General features: G+C 31.3%; 2 protein-coding genes across 5 annotated transcripts in view; both read left to right on the top strand.

Annotated features, from left to right (window-relative positions):
- The first annotated feature begins 690 nt into the window (after positions 1 to 690).
- LOC134228454 (multiple epidermal growth factor-like domains protein 11) lies at positions 691 to 10,130 on the top strand. Of its 3 annotated transcripts, XM_062710113.1 has the most exons (14): positions 693 to 957; positions 2,151 to 2,396; positions 2,610 to 2,849; positions 3,242 to 3,379; positions 3,476 to 3,616; positions 3,935 to 4,075; positions 4,947 to 5,087; positions 6,253 to 6,390; positions 7,017 to 7,157; positions 7,637 to 7,768; positions 8,657 to 8,794; positions 9,106 to 9,246; positions 9,426 to 9,558; positions 9,782 to 10,130. In XM_062710113.1, the coding sequence occupies exons 1-14, from the start codon at positions 819 to 821 to the stop codon at positions 9,954 to 9,956; spliced, it is 2,184 nt and encodes a 727-aa protein (XP_062566097.1). In that variant the 5' UTR covers positions 693 to 818; the 3' UTR covers positions 9,957 to 10,130. The 3 variants fall into 3 exon arrangements, with proteins under 3 accessions (XP_062566098.1, XP_062566099.1, XP_062566097.1); XM_062710114.1 differs by lacking the exon at positions 9,106 to 9,246 and having other exon boundaries at positions 691 to 957; XM_062710115.1 differs by lacking the exon at positions 9,426 to 9,558 and having other exon boundaries at positions 691 to 957; positions 9,782 to 9,899.
- A 7,310-nt stretch (positions 10,131 to 17,440) lies between these two features.
- LOC134228452 (uncharacterized) overlaps positions 17,441 to 24,603 on the top strand; it is a 94,063-nt gene continuing 86,900 nt past the window's right edge. Inside the window, exons 1-4 of one of the 2 annotated variants that reach the window (XM_062710110.1) lie at positions 17,441 to 17,502; positions 17,868 to 18,152; positions 19,518 to 19,895; positions 20,743 to 21,114. In XM_062710110.1, coding sequence (XP_062566094.1) covers positions 17,921 to 18,152; positions 19,518 to 19,895; positions 20,743 to 21,114 — 982 coding nt within the window. In that variant the 5' untranslated portion in view covers positions 17,441 to 17,502; positions 17,868 to 17,920. Of the gene's footprint in view, positions 17,503 to 17,824; positions 18,153 to 19,517; positions 19,896 to 20,742; positions 21,115 to 22,382; positions 24,268 to 24,603 lie in introns of those variants that run through there. The other variant, XM_062710111.1, reaches the window with a different exon arrangement.

Raw genomic sequence — 24,603 nt, 5'->3', positions numbered from 1 at the left:
GTTTGTGGAGGATCCTTAATGAGAATCTTTTTTCATTCGACACATTGATTTACAGCCGTATGTTGAAAAAAATGAAACACCTTTAACAAGATGAAGATTGATTGATTGATTGATTGTATATTGTTTAACGTTCCTCTCGAGAATTTTTCACTCATATGGAGACGTCACCGTATGCCAGTGAAGGGCTTCAAATTTTGACCTTTACTCGGCACTCAGGGCCATTGAGCAGTGAAGGATCTTTATCGTGCCAACGCCTTCAAAGTGCCGAACGCATGGCGAAGGAACAGTTGCTACCCACTTAAACGACTAGGTCAGTCGCGGCCGAGTTAAAAAATCACGACCTCCCGATCACGGAGTCTTTTAAACGGTAAGAAGATGAAGAAGATTAATTAAATTTAATGTAAATGACAAACTTTCTCAAATGCACCTTATTTTTTTTTTCTTAAAAATATTAAACTTTTTTTGTTTAAATAAAGGTACGTATTAATATAAATGTTTTTCCGTGTACTTATACGTACAGTTAAATGTATATAATAATACGATTCAAGTTTAAAAAGAAGACTATTTTTCACTCTTTTCTGTTTTATAAAATTAAATATATTCTTCCTTTTTGGCATGATCTATTTCTCTAAACGGTTATTGAAATCAATGAATAAAATCTTAAAGTCGCATTTTTCTTTTGTAAAACCATTGAAGTCATAACTTCCTTAATTTATTCGTTATTTGCAAAGGTAATTACATGCATAAATATGAAACATTCATTTTTACAAATATATTTGTGTGTGTATTTGATATAAATTTCTTTTGAGTGCAGTTTTATGCAAGTATGTTCTAAATATTTCCTCATAATAACTTCACTCCTGCCTTCGACTTTATTTTCCAATTGCAGCATTTTTCTGGAGATGCTTTTAGAAAATTTTATTTTTCTATTTTTTTGTATCCCGATATTTTGTTTTGGTAAGTATTTATATCTTGTCATCTCTTTTTTTTATTTTAAGTCCAAGAACAAGAAAAATAAAAGAAAATCTGAGTTTTACAAAATGTTATTTTCAATTGCATATATATATATATCGTTCACGGTAGCTCAATCGGTAGAGCGATCGCTCCGTGATCGGGAGGTCGTGGGTTCGTATCTCAGCTGCGACTGAACTAAGTCGATAAAAAATGGGTAGCAACTGTTATTTCGCCATGCGCTCGGCACTTTGAAGTAAAAGTTACGGGTCCTTCGGATGAGACCTTAAAAATCGAGGCCCCATGTCAGCGGCAGGCTTTGGCACGATAAAGATCCCTCACTGCTGAAAGGCCCTGAGTGTCGAGTAAAGGTCAAAATTTGAAGCTCTTCATCAGCATACGGTGACGTCTCTATATGAGTGAAAAATTCTCGAGAGGGACGTTAAGCAATACACAATCAATCAATCAATTGCATATATGGATATATTTTATTGAAATGTTTGCTGTGTTTTAAAGTTATTAAAAGTAGTGAATTTGCATTCTAATTTGTTTACCTTCATAAACGAGCCATGGAATTCCATTTCATGCATTGATTAATTACCTACATCTGTTTATAGCAGGTTTCTTAGTTGATATGTATTTAGAGTCTAAGAAAAGAAAGCATTGTACGTAATTATCATTGTTAATTGAAAGAATTTTGAACAATTGAGTCAGAGCTGCTTATCATTGTACATGTACCCCTTATAAATAATCATTCATTTTCCCAGTACTTTTTATATATCATATTTTCAAATGTGGAACTAGCAGTGATTAAATCACGAATTCAACGAAACAATTTATCATTTCATGTCCCTCTAATTTTTGAGCTAGTATTATCTTATTTTTTGTTTTTCCTTTCTGTTCATTGTTATCAACAATCCAGTTGATCTTTGTTTACTCGAGATTTATGCTTTTGATCAGCTTCTCCGAATAAATGAAAGTCTTGGTTGTCAAAAAGTAACTTTTCAAATCAGTCGACATGAATACATATTCTATTTCTGTCTGTTTTTGTCTGGAATACAAATCCTCTAATATATATTTGCTTGTCCTTGAATATAATCCAAAGCACGTACGTTTTAATACAACGTACTTCACATTAATATATTCTTTAAAAAAACTAAAATGACAGTTATGAATTTACAATAGAGATATTATTACAGACGATTTATCCTCTGGTCATCAAGCCCAACAATTTGAAACATGGGCGTGTGTGTCCTCAACTTGCCATCTTTATCAAGCACAGAATGCAGTGGACGACGACGTACAGACTTGTATGAGGACTTCAACTCTTGAAATCATGAGCAGTAATAAATCTAAGCATTACACGTGGTGGTATGTCGACCTAGGGGATATAAAGAGTGTATACAATATTAGGATTCAATTCAAGGATTATGGAGCAACTTATGGTATGTTCAAATGTTTGTTGATTGTTTTTAATTGAAAGATAGAGTCTTTCAGTTCAGACCAAACTATGTTTCAAACTCATCTTCGCAGAGTAAAATTTTCATTCAAAAATATATTTTATGAGGAATTTTTTTTCATAGATTAATTGACTTCAAATGTTTTATTGAGCGTCATCGAGAAATTTAGACATAAGTCAAAGAAAATTCTTTTTTTAGAGAATAGACAGAGGGGTCGTTTTGCGGGATTTTCTCTGTTTTTGTCCAATACAACAAGAAAAGAAGAAGGTCAACAATGTTACATAAACGGCCCTGAATTACCTCCCCTTGATTTTAATACAACATGTATAGGTCACGGGCGTTACGTCATCTATCACAATGAGAGACTTCCGGGAAAAGTTTACCCTCAAGGATATGAAGTAAACTCCGTAACAGAGCTTTGTGAGGTCAGAGTTCAAGGTTTGTTTCTCTTTTTAATATAATACCGTATAAGTGGAAATTTTAGTGAGACGCAAATTTAGCGATTTCTCCTTAAAAACTGGGATTTTATTTTCAGCGAAAGTAATTTTAGCGAATTTAAAATGCTCACTAAAGAAGCTAGTATAAATAACACGCAATTAATTTTTTAGCGATATTCAAATTTAGCGATCTTAAAAGCCTAGCTAAAAATGCAAAACTTAAATCCTCGCTAAAATTTCCACTTATACGGTATGCATTGCACCTCATAAGTCGAATGTTTAATATTGTAAGCTAATTGATTTCTTTATTGATTATTACTTCAATATGAAGAATTTAGATTTTGCTGATTAACATCAGTAAACAGTATTTCTCTGAAATTTCAAATGTATAAGGATGCAGTACAAAAGGACAATATGGAGTGAACTGTTCCCTAAAGTGCTCAGGAAATTGTCAGGAAAATAGATGCAGCATTCTTAGCGGGACTTGTCTTGGCTGCAGAGATGGATGGCTCGGTCCGTACTGCGGAAAGAGTATGTCCTAGTTCTTCTTTTGTGTTGCAATCTCATTTTTTGTTAAGCAAATTTAAAAAAAGTCCATGTGATTTTTTTCTTTTCAAATTTACATAGAGTGTCAAGAAAGGTATTATGGACCGAGTTGTAAAAGGACGTGTGTTGGACACTGCAGGTACAATGAGACCTGTAATCACGTGACAGGGTTGTGTACAGAAGGTTGTGGTGAGGGATGGACAGGAGAACTCTGTAATAAGGGTAAGGACAATATAAAAAAATAGAAAATTGTAGAGGAAATTCAAAGTAAGGAATTCAAAGCTGCTTCAGCAAGAACCCTTGATTATATTCTGATATTCGTTGTTATGTATGTTTAAAAATGTTATTGATCTGTTGATTATGCAAAAAATTTCATAACAATAAAAAAATCCATGTACCTTTAAAAACATATATACCGCAGAGAATCATTAAAAATCGCAATTCAATTCAATAATAAATTGTTTTTTATCAATATCAATGCAAAATTGGTTAAAAAAAACTTTCAAAGTGACTAACGTTGATTGTTTTTTTTTTGCATAGCATGTGTGACAGGACATTATGGGAACAACTGCATGCAGAAATGCAGCGAGCATTGTCTAAATGGTGAAACTTGTAACAGATTCACAGGGATCTGTAATAGTGGATGTGCAATCGGTTATTATGGGGTTCGCTGTGATGCTGGTAAATCAGATTTTTTTTAACAAAAAGTGATATGCTGTTACTGCGTGAAAAATATCTATAAAAGTAAATATATTTTCTCGTCCATTCATAAGATAAAGATTAGTAACCGTTTTGATTTCTTTAAAGAGGTTAAACTGCCTTTTTGCGCAAATCTAATGGTAAAATTAAAGTAACGATGAAATTGCCAAATCATAGCGTCACAATCTAAACTATAAAACTTATAGACATAGGTAAATAAAAGAAAAAAATCATCTAATAAACATATTTTGAGCTAAAATGTTCAAAATGTTGTTAATGTCTCCAAATTATTCAAAAGTTAACAGATCCTTGTCTTAGTGTAATTCATTTTTACACCAAGACAGACTATTGTGATGTTAGAGGGAATATAACAACGAGGGTTTACTTGGGTTAGGGTTAGTGGGGGTTAGGGATAGGGTTAATGGGGATTAGGGTTGGTGGGGTTAGGGTTACTTCTTTGCATTTTTTAAACGTTATTATTGTTAAGTCTAATCCTTCACAGCTAAAAAAATCATTTGGTGGTATCTTGGCTTCCGTTTCATTTGTTTGTTTGTTTGTCATTCCTGTAATTTTTTAAAGTTTATTTTTGTTGTTTAATTAATATGTCTATCTGATAAATGCAGAAGACATAAAGTGGATGCAACAGATATTGAAGGGAAGCATTCTCTTCTCCTGTCTCCATCTATTTTATTACAGGGCATCCGTGTATCTGCAATTTAGACTCCCTTTTATTGCTTGTAGTTTCTTATTCCACCTATGTTATTACAGGGAATCCGAGTATAGGACTCCCTTATATTGCTTATAGTTTCTTTATCACTCAGTCAATCCCTATCTTCACGTTCTTCATTTACAGTGTGTCCACCTGGATTCTTTGGAGTAAATTGTGAGCAGAAATGCAATACAAACTGCAAGAATACATCCGACTGTAATCCTTTCAGTGGGCATTGTACGTCGGGCTGTAAAGTTGGGTACATGGGATCATTTTGTAATGATGGTAAACACATTGTTAAACCTCTGTTACTTTTAATAACTTTTACCATTGTCCAAATATTAAATTATTGTTGTGTAAATTCCTATTTATTAATGTGAAAGGAATTATGTTATTTGTATCTTGTACTGTTGCTAGGGGCATTTACTCTTTATATAATTACATAATTAGGTGAGGCGAGGAAAAATAATAAGTGCTCCATTGCTTATAAATAAGGTCACTTACATGTATAAATTCACAGCACTGAAATTCGAAATTTGTTGTTCACAAGTTATTTAAGGACACCATTTTTTGAGAGTATGCAAGGGCATATATAAATGGGATAATTTGCATAACGGGCTTATGCTAAAATTATCCCATGTTTCCCAAATATCTGAAATTTGTTATAGTTTTTCTTGAAATAACCATCATAAAATAAATCGAAATACCGTATAGATTCCACAAGGCCCCATGACGTCAAATTTTACTATAAAAAATAGTCCCCCCAAAAACGAAACAATTTATTGACTATTTATATTTACCGAGCCAAATATCAACATTAATAAAATAAACAACAAAAGAATTTTAATTGATGATCAAAGTAATCTTGTTGACTTTAATTATATATGTGACCTAGATTTAGGTTGTCGGAAGCACGAACATGAATAGGCACTATGTCACTTCTATATTGAATGCAATGTTGCTGAAACGGGAGCTGGTCAGCATGGTCAGGAAACCGATTTGTATGGATGTTATAATAACAGAAGAAGTTGTCAAGAAGTCGAATGTAATGACAAGGGACGATGTCATGTATCAAATTTACACCATGTGGCAATGTCAATTTCTCCATGTTACGGAAATTTGCAAACAGCGGATGTGACTACCGAAGTTATGATTTATTTTGTTTGTTAATATATCATATCAAATCTTAGTAAACAATTAAAACAGCTTTTTTTCTTGTATATTTATACGTGATATACATGCAGGTTGAACCTGACCTTTCAGTTAGAGAAATATACATATATTATCATGAAATAAACAAGAAACACTTTTGTAGTGTTTATCATAGAGAAAACAATTGGAAATGGAAATATATAGAACAAATCTCCCTTGTATAGTGCCGGAAAGTTGATATTATCAAAAACCTATATCTCACAATGGTTACTAAACGAGCTTTATTTTTTTAATAAAGTGTGTTCGGAGGGATTTTATGGGCATAACTGTGCAAGAAGGTGCAGCGCTGCATGCATGAACATTTCATGCGATCATCAAAATGGGCAATGCAAGTATGGCTGTAAACCGGGGTACACCGGGTATAACTGTTCTCAAGGTTAGTGATTTCAGTACAAAACTAATGATTATATTTCATGACATTTAATTGGGAAAATGAAGATGTATGTAATTTAGCAGTTTAATATGTGGGTTTTTAACCAATTCCGAATTCATTTAGTAATGTAGTATCGTTGTATACTACGTTATACTGTCACCTACCTATTTTGTCTCGCAATCGATTCAATATGTAAGAACATTTACGTACATGTACAGATAGATTTCAAACGAAACAGAAAACTATCAAAGAAGTTAATGTCAACATTTTGCAAATTCTATTCTACTTTGACTTTGTTTGCATATAAAATTCGTCACTGAGTCAAATGTTTAGAGACATTTGTTATTAAAATTTTCATGTCGTTATTTTCACTTAATTGTATACGGATTTTGCCATTTACCCCACCATGAGAAGACAAATTGCAAAAAAGGGATATGACTAATTAGCATTAGGAGCTAAAGTCTGTTAAGCCTCCTGACCATGACATAAGATGTCAGTATTGACTAATAATTTGCATTCTTGAATTGAACTTGTTTAAAAGAACTCTATGGAATGATCTGTTCGTTATTTTTATGTTTTATCGTGAAAAACACGATGAATTACAATTCTATCATCATCTTTTCATACAGCATGTTTACCTGGGAGATTCGGAGCGGGCTGTTTACATTATTGCAGTAATCACTGTAAAAATAATGACGCATGTCAACATGTGGATGGATCATGCAGGAAAGGTTGTTCCAGTGGATATAGGGGATCGCAGTGTAATTTACGTATGTTATCAGAGATAAATAATTCATGACAATTATCTGTCTTTACATCAAACTAAAATGGGGAAATACTTTTCTGTGATTATAATCAGTGGTGTATATAAGACTTTCATGCATTTTGAATTTTCCTCAGCAAAAGTAAAATGAGTTTAAAATGACGTTAATTAGGTTTATAAAAACATTTAATTAAATTATTCTGAAAAAAAGCTTTTATTTTTGTCGATATTTAGCCAAACCATTTTTTTAGGTAGATTTTACTTAACATTTCTTAACTTTAATTTGAAATTGTATACTGTTTGTTATCTCCTTATCCTTCTTATAAAAATATTAAGCATGATCTCGAAATGTGATCAAACATCTTATCTTCAAATTATGTTTGGAAATGTTTTTTACATATGATAATCAACATGTACTAAAATTTGCACAAAAACTATACGTTAAGATAAAGAGAAAATGAAATAGATTCCTTTGTATAATTTTAGCTTGCAAGCCTGGATTTTATGGTTTGAACTGTTTAACTGGTTGTTCGAGTAGGTGTCTAGAAACATGTTATCACGTGGACGGAACATGTTTATGTAAAGAAGGCTGGAAAGGTTCCCCCTTGTGTAATACAGGTAACGTACTACAGGTAACGTACTACAGGTGACGTACTACAGGTAACGTACTACAGGTAACGTACTACATGTTTCGTACTACAGTGTATTAAACATATTGAGTTAGTGAACAGTATTCAAAATCAAAATTCCATAAAACAATACAAAAAAGGAGCAGAGCAAACACTGACCTCCAAAACATCAGAGGTGGGATCAGGTGCCATGGAGGAGTGAAATCCCCTGTTGATCGGTCACACCTACCGTGTGCTCCTTGTCACGATCAGGAAATAATGGAAAAATTCGTCGTCAATTCAGTGTATAAGTAATAAACTAATAATTAAAAACATCGTGTAGTCAGCATTCAAAATTCTCATAAAAGTAAAAATTGTGAACTGAGGCTAATTAGATTTTTTCGCTTACATTATTTATACATGAATAATTTTACAATAAAACATGCATTTTCACGAAAAATATGGAGTTAATACTTTTTAGCGGAAATTGCGCAGGGACTGTAATAAATTAACTTGTATCAAAATCATCAGTCTGTGCATTATTCAATTGATTTCAATGTTTTGTTTACAATCATTAAATGAAATTCATTCAAGGAAATTAGTTTTTAAAACTATTACTGCTTCCTTTTTACTATCAAAGAAAATTGGATCTTTACCTTTCTATGTAAAATAAAAATGTTTCAAGCTTTTCAAATTAAAGGGGACGAAGTATTATGGTCATTTACTCAATTAATGAAAGAGTTGAAACTTCATATTTTTCTCAAATGTAAAAATATCTTCAATTTTGTAAAAACTCAGGCTTATTAGATTTTTCCGATACTTTATAATTTTTAATCAATAGATGAACTAATTTTTAGTGTTAAGTATATTAAATAATATTTCATTCTTTTATCACAAGAGTGTCCACCAGGTAAATATGGAATTAATTGTGGGAACACCTGTAGCGGAAATTGCGCGGAAGGAGATATCTGTGACAATATTAACGGAAGTTGTGCAAGAGGTTGTAAAGAAAAAATTACCGGAGACAAATGCAATGGTAAAAAAATGATTTCATTTTTTTTAAATTTTGTATTTCAGTATCTCAGGTTTATCCTGAAACATCAAATTGTCATCATACGAATGCAACTAGAAGTTTACATTTGATCAACCTATTTGCTTTATTTTTTCTTTACCTTTCTAATCTTAAAAAAAAATGGATTTTTTTAAACTTTCTGATTTGCTCGTTTTTACTTTATTTCTTTTCAAGTTTTTCCAACGTTTAAAACATCTTTTTTTAATTTAACAGTACGTTAATACGCTAATTTGTTTCCTTTTAAAACAATATATGAAAATATTTTTATCTGTTAGAATGTGAATTCGGGTATTATGGTGAGAGTTGTTGTCATGAGTGTACCGGAAATTGCGCTTTTAATGATACATGTAATCAAACAGACGGTGATTGTCCACGAGGCTGTAGTGTTGATTTCACTGGAAATAAATGCGATCAAAGTAATACCTTTCAAAATTAATTTCAAATTTAGTACTTGTTCCTGAATTGGATATTTTTTGCCTCAATTTGTTTTATATCATATTTTTATTCAATTTAACTAACTACTTTTAAATGACTTCTATTTTATTGCTCGTATTGTAGTTTGAAAGTTTTAATATATATATTGTTTTTTTTACAGTGCGCTTAGACTCTAAAATGGTTTTCCCATTGAAAATCTGCAGCAGTTTGAACCAATGTAACACGATGGTTAATGTATCAATTGTTGTCATAGCCTTCGTTTTGTTAGCAATACTTGTCTCCCTTCCTATACGGTAATGAGAATTCATTGAAAAAACTGTCATTTCTCAAATAATTTGAACTGTTTGTTATAACGTCTGTTGGTTTATTTTTTTAATGTCTCGCCTGTTTCTTATTTTTGTAGGTTATGAAGTCTGTTTATCTGTTTGTTTGCTTGTTTTGTTTGTTTGTTAATTGTTTTATGTTTTGAGAATTTAAAATATGTAATTAAATGAATTTTTATATCATGTTTTGTAGCAAAATAAGAAAGCATAAAAGAAAACCCGATTATGAAAAATACGAAGAAACGATGGGATCACCATCACAGGAGTTAACAGATAATATAATAGACGAAAGTCACGGTTATCAAGAGATAGAAATCAAGACAAATAATGCCTACGAACCCATATTTTATGAAAACAAAAAGAGATAGCTTTAGCAATGCTTAAGTATGGATTTGTGGAATTATTTTCCGATGCACAAAAGTTTTTTAACCAGAAAGTTTTCTATTTGACTCGATGAGATTTGTTGAAATGAACCAGTGTGACATAAGTTATTTTTAACTTTTACTTCAAAATTTAAGATAACGGTAAACCTGTCTTGTGTGTGTGCGTGGGGGGGGGGGGGGGGGTGATGGTTACAGGCTCTATAAAGCAAGGAGTGAATTTAAATCTATTCCTAAATAAGATTAATTTATCAAGTCTTATTCTTAAAGAAATATTCTGTTTCATTTAGAGCTGACTAGTGTATAATGTCAAATCATTTATCAGCCATGTTGAATAAAGGTAATATCATTTTTGTAGGTGCTATTTATTAACATGTTTATTATTCATTAACATGTTTATGTATGTTAATATTTTTGGTGCTTCATAACGATGACAATTTTTAGTAAAGTTTTTCTAATAATTTCAAATCATAAGAAAGACTTATTAGAGAATATCTTACAGGAGTTTCATGTTGTAAATTTTGTATTTACTGCCACCCGGTAAATTAAAAATATACAACATGACAGGAGTATCAAGCATATGTTATCAAAATTAATTATGCTCAGTAAATGAATCTGCGTTTTTATATAAGAAAAGGAAATTAAAACATGGACATTCTATTTAGCAATTAGATTCATAATGAGGGAGAATTTTGAATGAAATGTATTTTGATCCATTGACATTTTATACTTTTGGAAGCTCTTATATAAAAGAAGCTTATTTAAACGGGAAGTTTTTGGTAGTAAAATGTGTACTTGTTTGTTTATTTATTCTTCACTGAAATTGAATTGATTTCGATTCTTCCACTAAATGGTTTATCAGAACAATATTATGTGTCAAAATTGCCTAGAGCATGGCATGCGAAATTTGAGTTATCATTGTTGCTTTTTGCGTAGGTTGAAACATAAGCGAATAAGGGTCATGCTGATAGATATTGAAAAAAAAACTACGAGGTATCCTCATAACATTTGTTGTTTGTTTGTTGATGTTTAACGTCCCTCTCGAGAATTTTCACTCATATGGAGACGCCACAACTTGCCGATTGGAAGCTGCAATTTTTATTCTATACTCAGCACTCGAGGCCATTGAGCAGTGAGGGATCATTTTCGTTCCAATACCTACTGCGACACAGGATCTTGGGTTATTGAATCTTATCCGACACACTGGTTTCCATGTCCCACAGTGTGATTTGAACCCGTGACGTAAAGACCAACTCTTTACCTAACGATTCTAGAGCAGACACTTTAACTACTACGCCACGCGGGAAACAACATTAATTATGAATTAATATATATTTGAACATATTTGTAAATTTGTTTTGTGTTGGATTATGTAACCCGTACTAAATTAAAATGTTGCAGTGAAAATGTAAATCATTTGTAAAACTTTGACAAATGAAAACAAGGATTCGTGAAATTACTTTGTTATATCCGTAATTTGTTTTTCCCAACAGAATTTGTTTCATTCATATAGCTCAGGATCTAAGATAACTTCGCTGTATCCGTGAATTCGCTATATCCTTGATGGTACTAAACGAGTTTTACGGTACAAGTTTTGATACATTTAAAAATATATTTAATTGCGTATCATGAAATGTGTAAATGCGTTACAACGATTATTATATAAATGATTGAGATTAAAATTATTTAGCTATACTATTTGATGCAATGCATTATTTTAGTATATTATGACAGTAAATTTATCGAAATTCTACTATTCATTTTGAATGTTAAGCTTGCCTTATGCTCAGGTTCATAATATTTTGAGAAAATTACTTTCAGGAAACTTTGATCTTTCAACTGGTGACCAAACAGAATAGGTTGAAGGCTTTTAGAATAAAGTAAATGATTGTGTAAGGAATTAAAAAGGAAATAACTAACTATCCTTCCATTCTACAAAATAGGAAGTGAGCAAAGAAAGACTACACAATTATAACGTGTATTGCCCTCATTGGTTCAAGCCGAAAAGGTTCGTAACAACATTGACTTTTTTGAAAGGCTTTTTATCATAGCACTATTTTAGAAGAACTTTGATTTTTTCTACTTCTGGAAATCCTACGTTTAATCTCAGTTTACTTTCCAAAGGTAAACTTCTTCCAAATCACATGTCAGCATTAATATAGTCTTCGGAAACAAGGTCTTCCAACAGAGTATGATACTTATGTTTGCTACTAATTGTGTTCCTTTATTAGCAGACGTGTTTTCATATTTCTTTTAAGCAGAAGTATTAAAATCGACATTTAGATAATTTTACGACATATAATCAATTACTGATAGTACGTTCATTCATATGTCGATTCGATGTACCCCAGTGAATTTAAATTAAATACTTCACTGAGTTTGCCAAATCTTTTTTATATCTATATGTTTTACTTACTATAGAGGTTGAGACCAACTTACAGTAATTTTAAGGCAAACAAATTTATAAAAACTTTTTTTCCATCGTAAACATTCTAGATAGATTCTATATTCTAGATAAAGACCTATTGAAAAAATAACCTATCGCTGAAGGTCACCTGTTTTATGTGTTACCTTAATAAAATAAATAAACAAATCCTTTACCCCGAATGTATAATTTTTTATTTTTAAAATAAATAATTGTGTTGAAGAAGAGAGAACACATAAAATGTGCAAATTTATCAGGTCAATATTTTTCATATTTCCAGATTTTATTCGTTTTTAAATATTTTTGTCTATTCAATCTTTTCTTACTTCATTTCTGTTTCTTCCGTGTTTGGACGGACATTAGAAATGATAGTTACATAAAGTCATAAGTACTTTTTTTTTTTAATTTTCCAACTAATTTTCTTTATGAGAAGGATATGGAGATAACGAACAGTATTCAATCTGAAAGTCCATAAAACAATACAAAATAAGAGCAGAGCAAACGCGGCCCCCCGAAACATCAGAGGTGGGATCAGGTGCATGGAGGAGTGAGCATCCCCTGCCGACAGGTCACACCCGCCGTGTGCTAATTGTCATGATCAGAAAATACCGGGAAAAAAATCCGTCGTCAATTCAGTGTATAAATAATGGACTAACAACTGGTATGAAAAAACGTCAGTCAGCATTTGACTCAATGATATTGCTGACAAGGTCATTGTATCGACCATAGAACTTACGAAATGATGACTTTCAACGAGACTGCTGATATTCTTGTTTCATCAACTTGCTTGTCAATAATTTACCTCGTTTTAGAAATTGTTCGTACGTAGAGCATGCTCTTGCTTATCGAATCAACTGAGATATATATTCTCCGTATGCAGGTAAAGAATGTATATTGCTGCATAAGTAAGGGAAGTTGAATATAGAAAAATTAAAGTCATCATGTTTATCATATAGCTTGGTTGTTAGATTACCATTAATGTCTTTTTCAAGTAAAATATCCAAGTATGAAGCAGAAGTGTCGGACTCTGTGGTATCTTTTATCTCAAGCTCACCATGATATATCGAATCGACGTAGGAATGGATATTACCATTATTAACACTTTACAACTTGCAAAATAGTTATGCAAAATAAACTGAATCCTCACGTCATAGAAATATAACGTTACCATTTTCCCGCAAGCACTTTCAAGCAGGGTACAAGTTTTTCTAAAGTTTAGCTTAAATAATATAATCACGTAATATTTTAATTAGAAAATATTTTTTTCTTATCTAAAGAGATTAAGCAAGTATGAAATAGTTGGAATTTGGCAATAAATATATAATAAATAGAATATTTATTAAACTTTTTAAAGTGCGTGAAAATGCGTGATTGCGGGGAAACGGTAAATGCGTGATTTTGCGTCAGAAATAGGAAATGGTATATGCGTTAAAATGCGTGACTGCGGGGAAGAGGGTTAATTGACAATACGTCGTCTATATATCTAAATGTCGAGTTGAAGACCACAGCAAGTGTTTTCATCTTTTCTCGCATAAGATTTTGCATAAATTCTGCTTCATATGAAAATAAAAATAAGTGCTAATAATGGAGCGCAATATCTTTCCTTTACACGTTTGTGTTTCTTGGTTTTTCCATTAACACCCTTCCCCGCAGTCACGCATTTTAACGCATATACCATTTCCTATTTCTAACGCAAAATCACGCATTTACCGTTTCCCCGAACCACGCATTTTCAACTTTAAAAAGTTCATATAATCTTCAGATAAATTCCAGTTTTTTTTGAATCTCATTTTTATTTTCTATGTGAAATATTATTTCAGAATATTATTTACGCTAAACTTTAGAGAAAGTTGTACCTCGCTATACAGTGCTTGCGGGGAAATGGTAAATTAATATTTCTATGACGCGAGGATTCAATGTATGTTGCATAGTAATTCTGTTAGTTGCAAAGAGTTAATCGATGAATGTCAGAAAGTAATAAAATGTCAAGATATCAGTTTTTTTGAATTTTTTATCATGTGTTGAATTTCTTTATCTATCTATTTGTTTTCTGTGTTTGCTTTCACTCATTTTGTCTTTCGAATGTCAGATATAAATAATTTATTGCATTTTTTTAAAAATGATGCTCATATTTTGTGTTATTCAGATTAAACATGTTTATACTAATCAGCTTTTCACCTTTACAAAATGTTTCTGTTTATAACATGTTTTATCACTATATATATCATATCTAAGCATATGGACATTCAAATCTACATCACAGTACTTATATCTACATATACGTATATTAACTTCGAATTCAAAGATATTACAACAAACGTCAGAGTAAATAAAAGGTTTTATAAAGGAACAATAATATTTTTATTTTATGATTTTACTCGTCTGATTATTACCTTTGCTGAAACAAAATAAAGTTTGTTTTTTTTTTTGTTAATCTTCATATAAAAGACTTGAAAAAAAATTAGATTTAAACGTTATCTTATTTTCGTTTCTCCATAAACACTCACAAAGTTAAGGATGAAAAGTGTTCATTTCCTCTCCTCTGAGATAATCTCTTTCTGAGAGAAAAAAATAGGAACTACTTGAATTCGTACAAGTAACAAGATTAAAAAAAAAGGATAATAACACATGGGGTCGAGTAGCAAAAAAACTTCCTGTTTCCTTTATAAGAATGCATTGAACATCTAAATAAAAAAAAATAACGCATTGTGCTGCTTTAAAAGGTCATTTCTTTACTTCTCCATTACTCTCTCTCTCTCTCGCTTAATTATTTTAACTTGTTTGTTGAATAACTCGTAATTTTTCATAACCTAATTTTAAACTTTTTAAACTCATTTTATGGTCATAGAACCTGCTCTGCCTTGGTTTATTTACTCTTCCCGATAAGGTCAGATACTATCAATATTGAAACAAGTTATTTTCAAACTTACAATTCCAATTTAGAATCCTTCTGTAGTTAAGAAATAAACTGCGTAAAATTTGTTGTTTTTTTTCACTCAAATTTCATACAAACATAAATTTACAAATTAGCAAATTAAAAAGGGGTTAAATTCTATAATGATGAAAACGGATCATTAAAATTTTTATACCCCCACAATCATAATCAGCTAATTATCGTATCTGATTTTCAGAAACATAAATTAAATGTAGGGAGATAACGAACAATATTCAAGCACAAAAATGTATTTAAACAATATATGAACGGTTTATTTGTACGTCCTTCATAAAAAAGTTAAAGGAAAGAACGTAGTTTTTCCTTAAGTAAGTTTTTCTGTTTCTTCCCACGTTTTCTAGTCGTCTTGATAAAAAAAATCCTCCACTGTTCCGCTTGTGTTTTAATTTCTGGCTATTACAGGAGATAGCACTTGTAAAATATAACATTTGCAGATAATGAAATTATTCAAAACATTAATTCAAGCATAAGGAGTGTGTTAGGTGATTTCACTGGATAGTATACGAGTCATTTTTAATCTTTTTTGACTCTTTTCTCAGCTTTTTTTTTATTATTGAATTAATATTACGAGGGGTAATCAATTTTTATCTCATTTTGGATGTTCTATAAAAATTAATCGTAATTTTTTCATGGAATGTCTAAATAAATAAGGCATTCAAAATGACGTCAAAAGTGAGAGATGTTTCCTTTTTCCATCATATTAAAAAGTTTTGCCCTGCAAAAACTGGTTTAGACGTAGGAAATGTATACTTGTTTTCAAATGCCGAACGAAATTCGGAGAGAAAAGGGATGCCCAATTAATGTCAATTTGTAATCAAGGTGTGAAAAGTCAATCAGGGTAAAAATGACGTTAATCAATATAAACATATAAGGCCTTGAAAATGACGTAAAAAGGGGAGCAGTTTCCTTTTCTATCATTATATAAAGTTTTACCCCTGACCAAAATGGTAGAGACCTAGAAAATATTTAAATTGGCTACGTAGAGCATCCAGAGTACTTGTTTTCTAATGCCAAAAGAAATTTAGAGAGAAAAGGGATGCACTGTTAATGTCCATTTGTAGTCAAGGTGTGAAAAGTCAATCACTTCAAAATTACATTCATTTGTAAATGTGTTGTAAATATTTAACTCCTAAAAGCAAAAAAGCTGGCAAAATCAAGCAAGGTTCCTTCTAGCCTAGTTCCTTCCCAATGTATAAATCCATTTGTAATATTATATGCATTGAAAGCCGCTGTTCATGACATTGTCAAGTCATACAAAAGAAGGGTTTTAAGATTTTTATTCACTCCAGGGAACATCATCAAAATAAGTGTAGGAGGTAGAAGAAGCAGATATTGAAAAAAAAATGACGTTGGTGGACGTCATGGAACTAAACGGCGACGGCACCAGGTGATCATTTACTTTTTTTGTAATAATTTGGCAAAAAAGGAACGTATCAAGCTAAAATTATCATTTTTAAAATTTTTTTGTTGTTGTTTTATTTTCCTTATACAATATGAAAGCACAAACTACATAGTACTAATTATACAGCCTCAGCTCACAAACTTTTTGATAGAAAATTACTAAAAACCACTTCTATTGCTTTCACATATCGTTAGAATATATAAAATACTTGTTGAGATAAAAATGCAATTTAAAGTTTCTTGTTTTATAGAGAGCCGGAAACGAATAATCTTCTGCACTAACGTTGAAGTGAAAATTCATAGTATTTGTAGAATCAGTTATCCCATCATAATTTATACAAAAAAGTGTACCAGCTGCTGTACACATGGGGTGAGGACATGCGTGATATCAACTTTTGAATTATATTTTCATTTCAACATTCTGACTTCTACTCCATTTACTCAATAGTTAAGGTGACTAAATATTGTTTAATTCGATATAATGTTTTGAAAAATGGAAAAGCTGAACTAAACGTTTCTTAAAAATGCATTTACCTATTATTATGGTGCACATTTAGTCAGTAATAAATAATAACATTTTATAGTGAGATATGTGTTTCATTTCCTTTTAGTGTACCATTGAATGAGTGCGACTTAAGTACATCATCCTAGGCAAAACTCTTTACAAACTGTGGTCACGTGCTTGAGTCAAATATAATGAAATATAACGTGCTAAATTGGTAAATGCAGTTAGTGATCTTCAAGCTTTTTCCAGGGTAAGAGCAAACTAACAAGAGCCATTTTTATGAAATTTTTCATTTTTTTTTTCAAACGTTTTGTTTTAAAAAGAAAATATTTTTGGCATTAAATTATTAAGCATCTTCCCTAAGTGGAAATGCATGCTAGTAATAGCTTGTGTACCTAGCAGCGATTCAATATATTTGTTACAAAATATATTTTACTCTGCTCTTGATAAATAAAGAAAGTGGGGGTTAAAGGTAAAAGTGTAGATATAAGGTCACTTATATCTATTATTTGTCTTTTCAAAACTGAATTGATTTTTCCTAATTTAAATAAAATCTTAATGTGAACGATGTGAATCCCAGACTAAAGTTTATAAACTAATGCTTTGAATTCTCAGTTCCGCAGGTTTGAAATTTACTTTTATGTGACGAAGTTTTAGAAAGAAGCACCATGGCAACAGAAATAAAGATTGTAATTTGGACTATTCTATTAGCAATGCAATGCATTAATTCCTGCAAAAGCCAAACACTTTATTCCGACAAGACCACGTGTTCTGAAGCAGATGAAATAAAGTCTTTAAAAGATCAAACAGCATTTTTGAAGCAGCTCGTCAGCAATCAGGCTATTGAAATGGAGATGCTTAAGAAAGAATTAAACTCAGTCAAGGAAGCAATGTCCACATGTAAGAACCTTTTTCAGATTTTTTTCAGGGTTTTTGCATTTTTATTAAATAATATATGATAAAAATATCAAATTTGCTTACCACGTGGTGGGGGTAATAATGTTAACTAACTATTATCCACATCATCTTTTTTATTTGCAATTTGTCAGTATGAATTTGATCCGGGGAATTATTTTCCGATTTATCAAACATTCTGATTGAATAATAAGCAAAATTATTGGTTTGCACCGATTAATGTTTGATAGTTAAATTAGGTCCTGACACTTGCAAATGCAAAGAAAAGTTTGCTTTGCAGTTATTGTATCAGTTTTCCGAATAATAATAATTGAATAATTCTTAGATCCCTAATTGGTTGATATCAAACTTTATATTTAAAAAAATATGATTTGTTTTGTTCACTTGCTTGCGGCATCCACGTGAAGAAAAGGATTTTCAATGTTAAATTAAAAATACATTAGGAAATTCCCAAATATGAAATGGTTTTTGCGAGTACTTTATATTTCTATGTACATCTATTTTCCTCTCCAGTGAAGAAATCATAATAGAGATTGAGTTTGTAAGGCCTTTATTCCACCTTTTTTATCTGTATGAACGTAACATTTTACTTTTACTGTGGTATAAAAATGTTTATTAAAAGGATGGCCCACCTGATATTGGATATTAACACCCCCCCCCCAAAAAAACCCCGCTATATATAGGTGTTAAGAGAATGTCTTCATTTTATTATCTTATTGGAGGGGACTGGAGGATACGTTATATCTATTTTTAGGCACAATGTACGTTCTCGTTTCTTTTTCATTCATCCCCCTACCCTGTACCCCTGGAAAATCGATGCAACATTTCTGAATATAGATGTTTGTTCTACAATGCAAGTAACAATTTGAAAAATAAATTCCAAATTTATACAACTGGTAATATTTATTAGAATTTAGTTTTCTGAATTTGTTTGGTCATGTCTTCAAATATATACCCCGGTAGTAGGACGGCATTGAAAAGTAACGCTTATCATATATTATCAAAAAAATATTGCGGCTTTTTTTTCGGTCAATACGATGATCTCGAAATTTTCAAGTTCTCAATTTATCTCACCATTCAGGTTCAGTAATTGGTACACTCCACATTTGATTAAATCAACGTATTGACGTTTAAAACAGCAATAAAAACTTGTACAGTAATTGAATGTCGCACTCTACGTATATTTAATTCTTATATACAAGTATCTTAAATATTTTGGTCTTGACTAGTTGCAAGCATTTTGCATGTCTTTTCTTATAAATCATGTTTATATTTGAGAAAAAAAATCATCTATTCTCCTCAGTTTTGTTATATTTACATTTATATTAAAATATATTTGAAAATATATAGTGATGCCTGACCACGTTGCCTTCCATGTGGTAGCTTCTAGTAATTCCAGTCCAGGTGTGGTCATTTTCGATCACGTGATCTCAAATATTGGAAGCGGGTACGACATTACCTCTGGGATTTTTACTGTACCAACAACAGGCTTCTATATATTTTCTTGGAGCATAGAGACTTACGGACAGTTGACTGAGGCTGCTCTTTTAGTAAACGGATTAGAAATGGGAATATCGAAGTCTGATGAAGCCCCATCCTACTACGACACAACTATTTCCTTCGCTGTCCTTAGCCTTACCAGAAAGGACAAAGTCTGGGTCAGAGTCAAAAGCGGTCGAGCTGAAGCGATGCATACCATGTTTTCTGGCTGGATGATCAATAAAAGCGGTAAATTATTCTAACCTCTTTGAAAAATAATGGTTGAGGTGGAAAAGTCCTACAACTTTATCTTTTAAAATTTAATTGTTAGTAATGAAATGCAATATTAGTGCGGTTTGTGTATCTAACAACAGTTATTGTATTGTTCAATGTAATGGTAAAGATGCGTATGTCCTTGAAAGGTTCAAGTTATTTGTCAGAATGTTTGATGGATCAAATATTTAGAAAAGCATTGGACCGACATGTCTTTGATTCAAACTGAATAATACTCAGTGAACAAAGTCCTGAGCAATGTAAAACCTCTTGGACAATGAGTGATTTTAATTAAATATCTTCGTATTATCAAATAGATTCTTTTTAATTTATTCAAATATAGTTTAAACAATATTTATTTAAAGATATACATCTTCTACATATAGTATTAAATCCGGCAAATAGTTTTATCAATAGAATTTATAGCCTCATAATACTAAATGTTAATAATCATATTAATAATTAATGATGGTATTAAACTTTCTTATCTATAATTGATAAAATACCGGTGTTTCCTGTGTATATATATAGTAACAAAAATAAAATGATAAAGCATGAAGATGGAGATGGATATGCAGAGTAATATTTGTTTTAAACTTTTCAGTTTAAAGTACATGTTACATGCTTAATTACTATATCAATCCAAGCATGATTTCATGATACAATGCTAAATGCAATGTGCTTGCATTCTCATTCCATGACTTTTGTTTACGTAATGAAAATATTTTATTATTTTCTTTGAAAAATGATTATTTAAGAATTTAAAAGTCTTTTTTTTTAAATGATCGAAGCCTCATTTTAATCTTTTTCTTGTTATTTTCAGATAGTACAGCATTTTATGCTTTCCTTTCGCGTGATGTGAGCGGTTCTCGAATTATCTTTAACAACGAAACGCTAGACACGCATGATGCTTACTCCACGTATACCGGGACGTTTGTGGCACCTCGTTCTGGTCTGTACGTTTTTATGATGTCAGGACTTATCTATGGAAGTTACGAATTCAGTTGCAAGTTTGTATTCAGTAACGGTAATTCTCAGCCAGAAGTTTGGGTAGACTCGACCAACGGTAGGTACGATAGCAGTAGTTACATGACATTTGCCTGGATGAACTCTGGCGACTACGTGTATATCGGCGCCCAGAGGATGAATGCCACGTCCATGTTTGCAGGATGGCTGCTGATGGATGATACAAACGGTATCTTTGATATTTTCTTTCATCATTGTATACTAAATAAGAAACAGGTATTTTGAAATGAATAAATATAAAAAAAATACAGGTGGAATTCAAATTCATGAAAATGACACTGGAAATATAAAATAAAAAATGTAATTATATGATCCGTCATTTCCTTTTCCGGCGTGATAAGTTACAAATAATTTTTTGGGACTTTAAAAATTTCTAAAACTTTTATCTCGTTTGAAACATCATTTTAAATCTTGTCTAACTTTGGGAGGTATATGAATCTGTTGCTTACTTCCTCCTTCCGATACACTGGAATACTTTCATATAGGGGTTAAGATTTTGATATTACCGAGTTGTATTTTATCTGATATTCCTATTTCCCCCCATAGTATTTGAGATTGGACTTATCGACACAATAAGGAAAATATATTTTGTTTATTTTTATTTATAAGATTTTTGCAAGCCTTTATTTGTACCTTTTTGTGAAAAGCTGGGTTTGTCAAAACAGTCGATATTATTAAGAAAAGAAATGGATCAATTATGCTTTTAGATTACGGAATATTCAAAATTCTTTTCGGTTAGTTACCGATTGTTATTCTCCTTCAGTTTCCTAAATATATTTCAACTTTCAAAAGACAGATTAAACATACAAGAAAAATAGTTGGCTAAATGTACATTGTCTTTCAGTTTTTTTCGCATATACATATTTACTTCAAAGCTTATTTGAATATTTTTTGAAGATCCGGAATTCACATATGCTCACAGGAGTCCTGTTAATATAAAGTGGTGATTGAATAAAATGAATATATATTTTCTATCAATTACAATTATGGAATTTACACCTACTAACAAGAATAATTTAATAAGATGTAGATTCTCTGCATCAATAGTTATTATTATGTAATCCATGAATTTTGCATCACATTGCAGTTTTTTTTATTTGCAACTATTTTTTACTTTATTTTAAGGGTTTCTGTTACAGCTACTGAAAAGTATAAATGCAGCTCGTAGGGAATACGCATCCTTCATTATACGTTATTATTACTAAATTCTATAAAAATAAACACAAAGCAATAAATACTACAAAGATAAATGTTAATAACTTTTATTATTATCATTATCATCATCGTTGTTAACGTTGTAGGTAACATTTCCAAGTCGTATTTTCAGATAACTAAAGGAAAAAGATGAATTAAAAATCTTCAAACACAATAATATGAAGTAAACAATTATATTTTGTTCTTAAACCCTCATAATTTTTTTCTTTATTTTCTTTGCAGTGTCAAAATCAAATTTTCCAGCTTTTCTCGCTCATATCAGTGGTGACAGGTTCAGTAATCCAGTCGTTTATGATACAGCTCACGGTGGTTATCACCATGGGTACTCAACAAGCACCGGAGTATTCACTGCTGATCGTGATGGGCTTTATTTGTTTCTGTATAATACTGAAGGTTTTAACGAGGTTGTACGTACTGCGCTGAGAGTAAACGGACTGGAAATTTTCGAAACGAGGTCGGACGGACGTCGTACTGAATATGACCATACCTGTGCTGTCACTGTTCTTAAGTTATCTTTAAACGATCGTGTCTCTATAGGAGTAAAATCTGGGACAGTTGATGGTGGGCAGTCGCTGTTTTTTGGCATACTTCTTTTTGAAAACTGATTTTTGGGTATTGATTTTATTTGATATTGATTTTCTATGATTTAAGATGGAAACATAATTTCATGAAGCTTATATAAGTCATTCCATATCTTTAATTATATGCATATATTATTATTTCAATCATTTGAGAGGAATCTCCCTGATTTGGTTTTTTCTTGTGACATCCCTGTCCTGAAAAATAATAGTCATATGAATAATGAATTTGAACAACTGAAATAAGAGGCCAATGGTCCACAACATTCACATTATGACTCTGTACAATTTCTGAGAAAGTTTTCATATTAAAATGACTATATACTCTCACCATTCTTTAATCTTTACGACGGCAACACCGCTGATGACCTCACATAGAAAAGATTTCCGTCAGAAAAATAGTTCTAACTAGCATCAGAAAAAAGTTTTAATGAGCCATTGGATTAGGTGAGCTAATAGTCATTTATATATTTGGAGTGTTTCAAGGTCATTTGATACTAAACTAAAGATAGAGAAAGTATAATGTATTCACAAAATATAATGACGTGTCCCTCCACAAATACTCACTGAATAAAAAATACAAGCCCTTTGCTTCATTCACATAATACCAGGTCTTAGGATCACGATACATCTTAAGCTTAAGTCAAAATATTCCTGTTGTACTAGAATGTTGATTAAGTCAAGAAGACAACAATCAAAATATTTTTTTTTATTACTTCTCTACAAAAGTGTTGATATCTGCCAAATTAGAGATTCATTCAATGATTAATAAATATTTTACAGGTGATTAACAATTGTCTGTTTAATTATCTCAGGACCTGGACTTACACAACATTTAGAATTAAACAGTGTTTATTGTATGGTATGTATTGGCCATAGTGGTTAGAAACAGTGTAAACACAAACATATAACTTGTTTTCAGTCGACAATCAACAAAGGCGTATCATGTACAACATTTTATTTGTTTGGATTGATCGCAGTCATGCTGTCGACACATCAACATCATTCAATTCTTCACATTAAATTCTTCACAAAACATACCTAATCATCCTTTAGTCGTCTTTTGGTTACAACAGTTAAATAATAATGGATGTTGCTGCAATACGAGTGATGCTCGAGATGTATATAAACAGGGGCAGATTTCCTCATTGCACCACATGCTGATAAATGCAAGGAATTATCAATAATGTAAACTACTAAATTTTGACTTTTTACAAGACATGAAATCCCAGTTGACACAAAAAAGTTTAGGTTCTTCAGGAGGATTTAAGCTTATAATTGATGTCTATTTAGGTTGAATTGTCTGCAAACATATGCACTGAAAAAAAGAGTGGCAATATTGGGTAAATGACAACTTTGTCTACCAATAAAGTCAGGGGGCAAACATTGCGTGCTTGTACCTTGGCAGTTTCTGCATGCCACCTTTCTTGCTCATTGTTATGTTATTTTTGGGGATACTTTATTATTAATTTGTATATTCTAAATGTAATTTGAGATATTGGGAAGATCAACTAATGTTTTGTATTTACATATAAATTTTACAGTGATGTATTGTAGAGTATTGATCTCTGCTTTATCTGATTTATCCTTTAGTTCTCTGAGGTCATTTATACATGTATAATATATCCCAAATTCATCCTTCAAACCATGTTTTTTTTTTTTTAATTTTCATGGATGTTATATAACCTTTATATTGTTATTTGTATGCACAAAAAAATAGCTTCATTGAACTTGTAAAATTACTCTGTAGAACGTTAAGTCAGACATGACATTTTTGTAAATAATAGCATTTATGTACTGTTTGTATATAATGATATTTGAGTTTGTACATGTATCTAAAGCATGTTAATCCGGATTTATTCGTG

This window comes from Saccostrea cucullata, unplaced genomic scaffold, assembly GCF_032062105.1.
Source record: "Saccostrea cucullata isolate Sc308-1 unplaced genomic scaffold, CSIRO_AGI_Scuc_v1 ctg623, whole genome shotgun sequence".
NCBI lineage: Eukaryota > Metazoa > Mollusca > Bivalvia > Ostreida > Ostreidae > Saccostrea > Saccostrea cuccullata.
The sequence above is the reverse complement of the archived record's forward strand: the minus strand, read 5'-3'. Positions and strand labels throughout refer to the sequence as shown.

What these genes read in the sequence shown, in the direction of transcription:
- LOC134228454 (XM_062710113.1), top strand. Translation starts at nt 819, where the DNA reads ATGCAAGTATGTTCTAAATATTTCCTCATAATAACTTCACTCCTGCCT. An exon ending in GGATTATGGAGCAACTTATG is followed by an intron (nt 2,397 to 2,609) that starts GTATGTTCAAAT and finishes TTCTTTTTTTAG; the next exon opens with AGAATAGACAGAGGGGTCGT. An exon ending in CTTGTCTCCCTTCCTATACG is followed by an intron (nt 9,559 to 9,781) that starts GTAATGAGAATT and finishes CATGTTTTGTAG; the next exon opens with CAAAATAAGAAAGCATAAAA.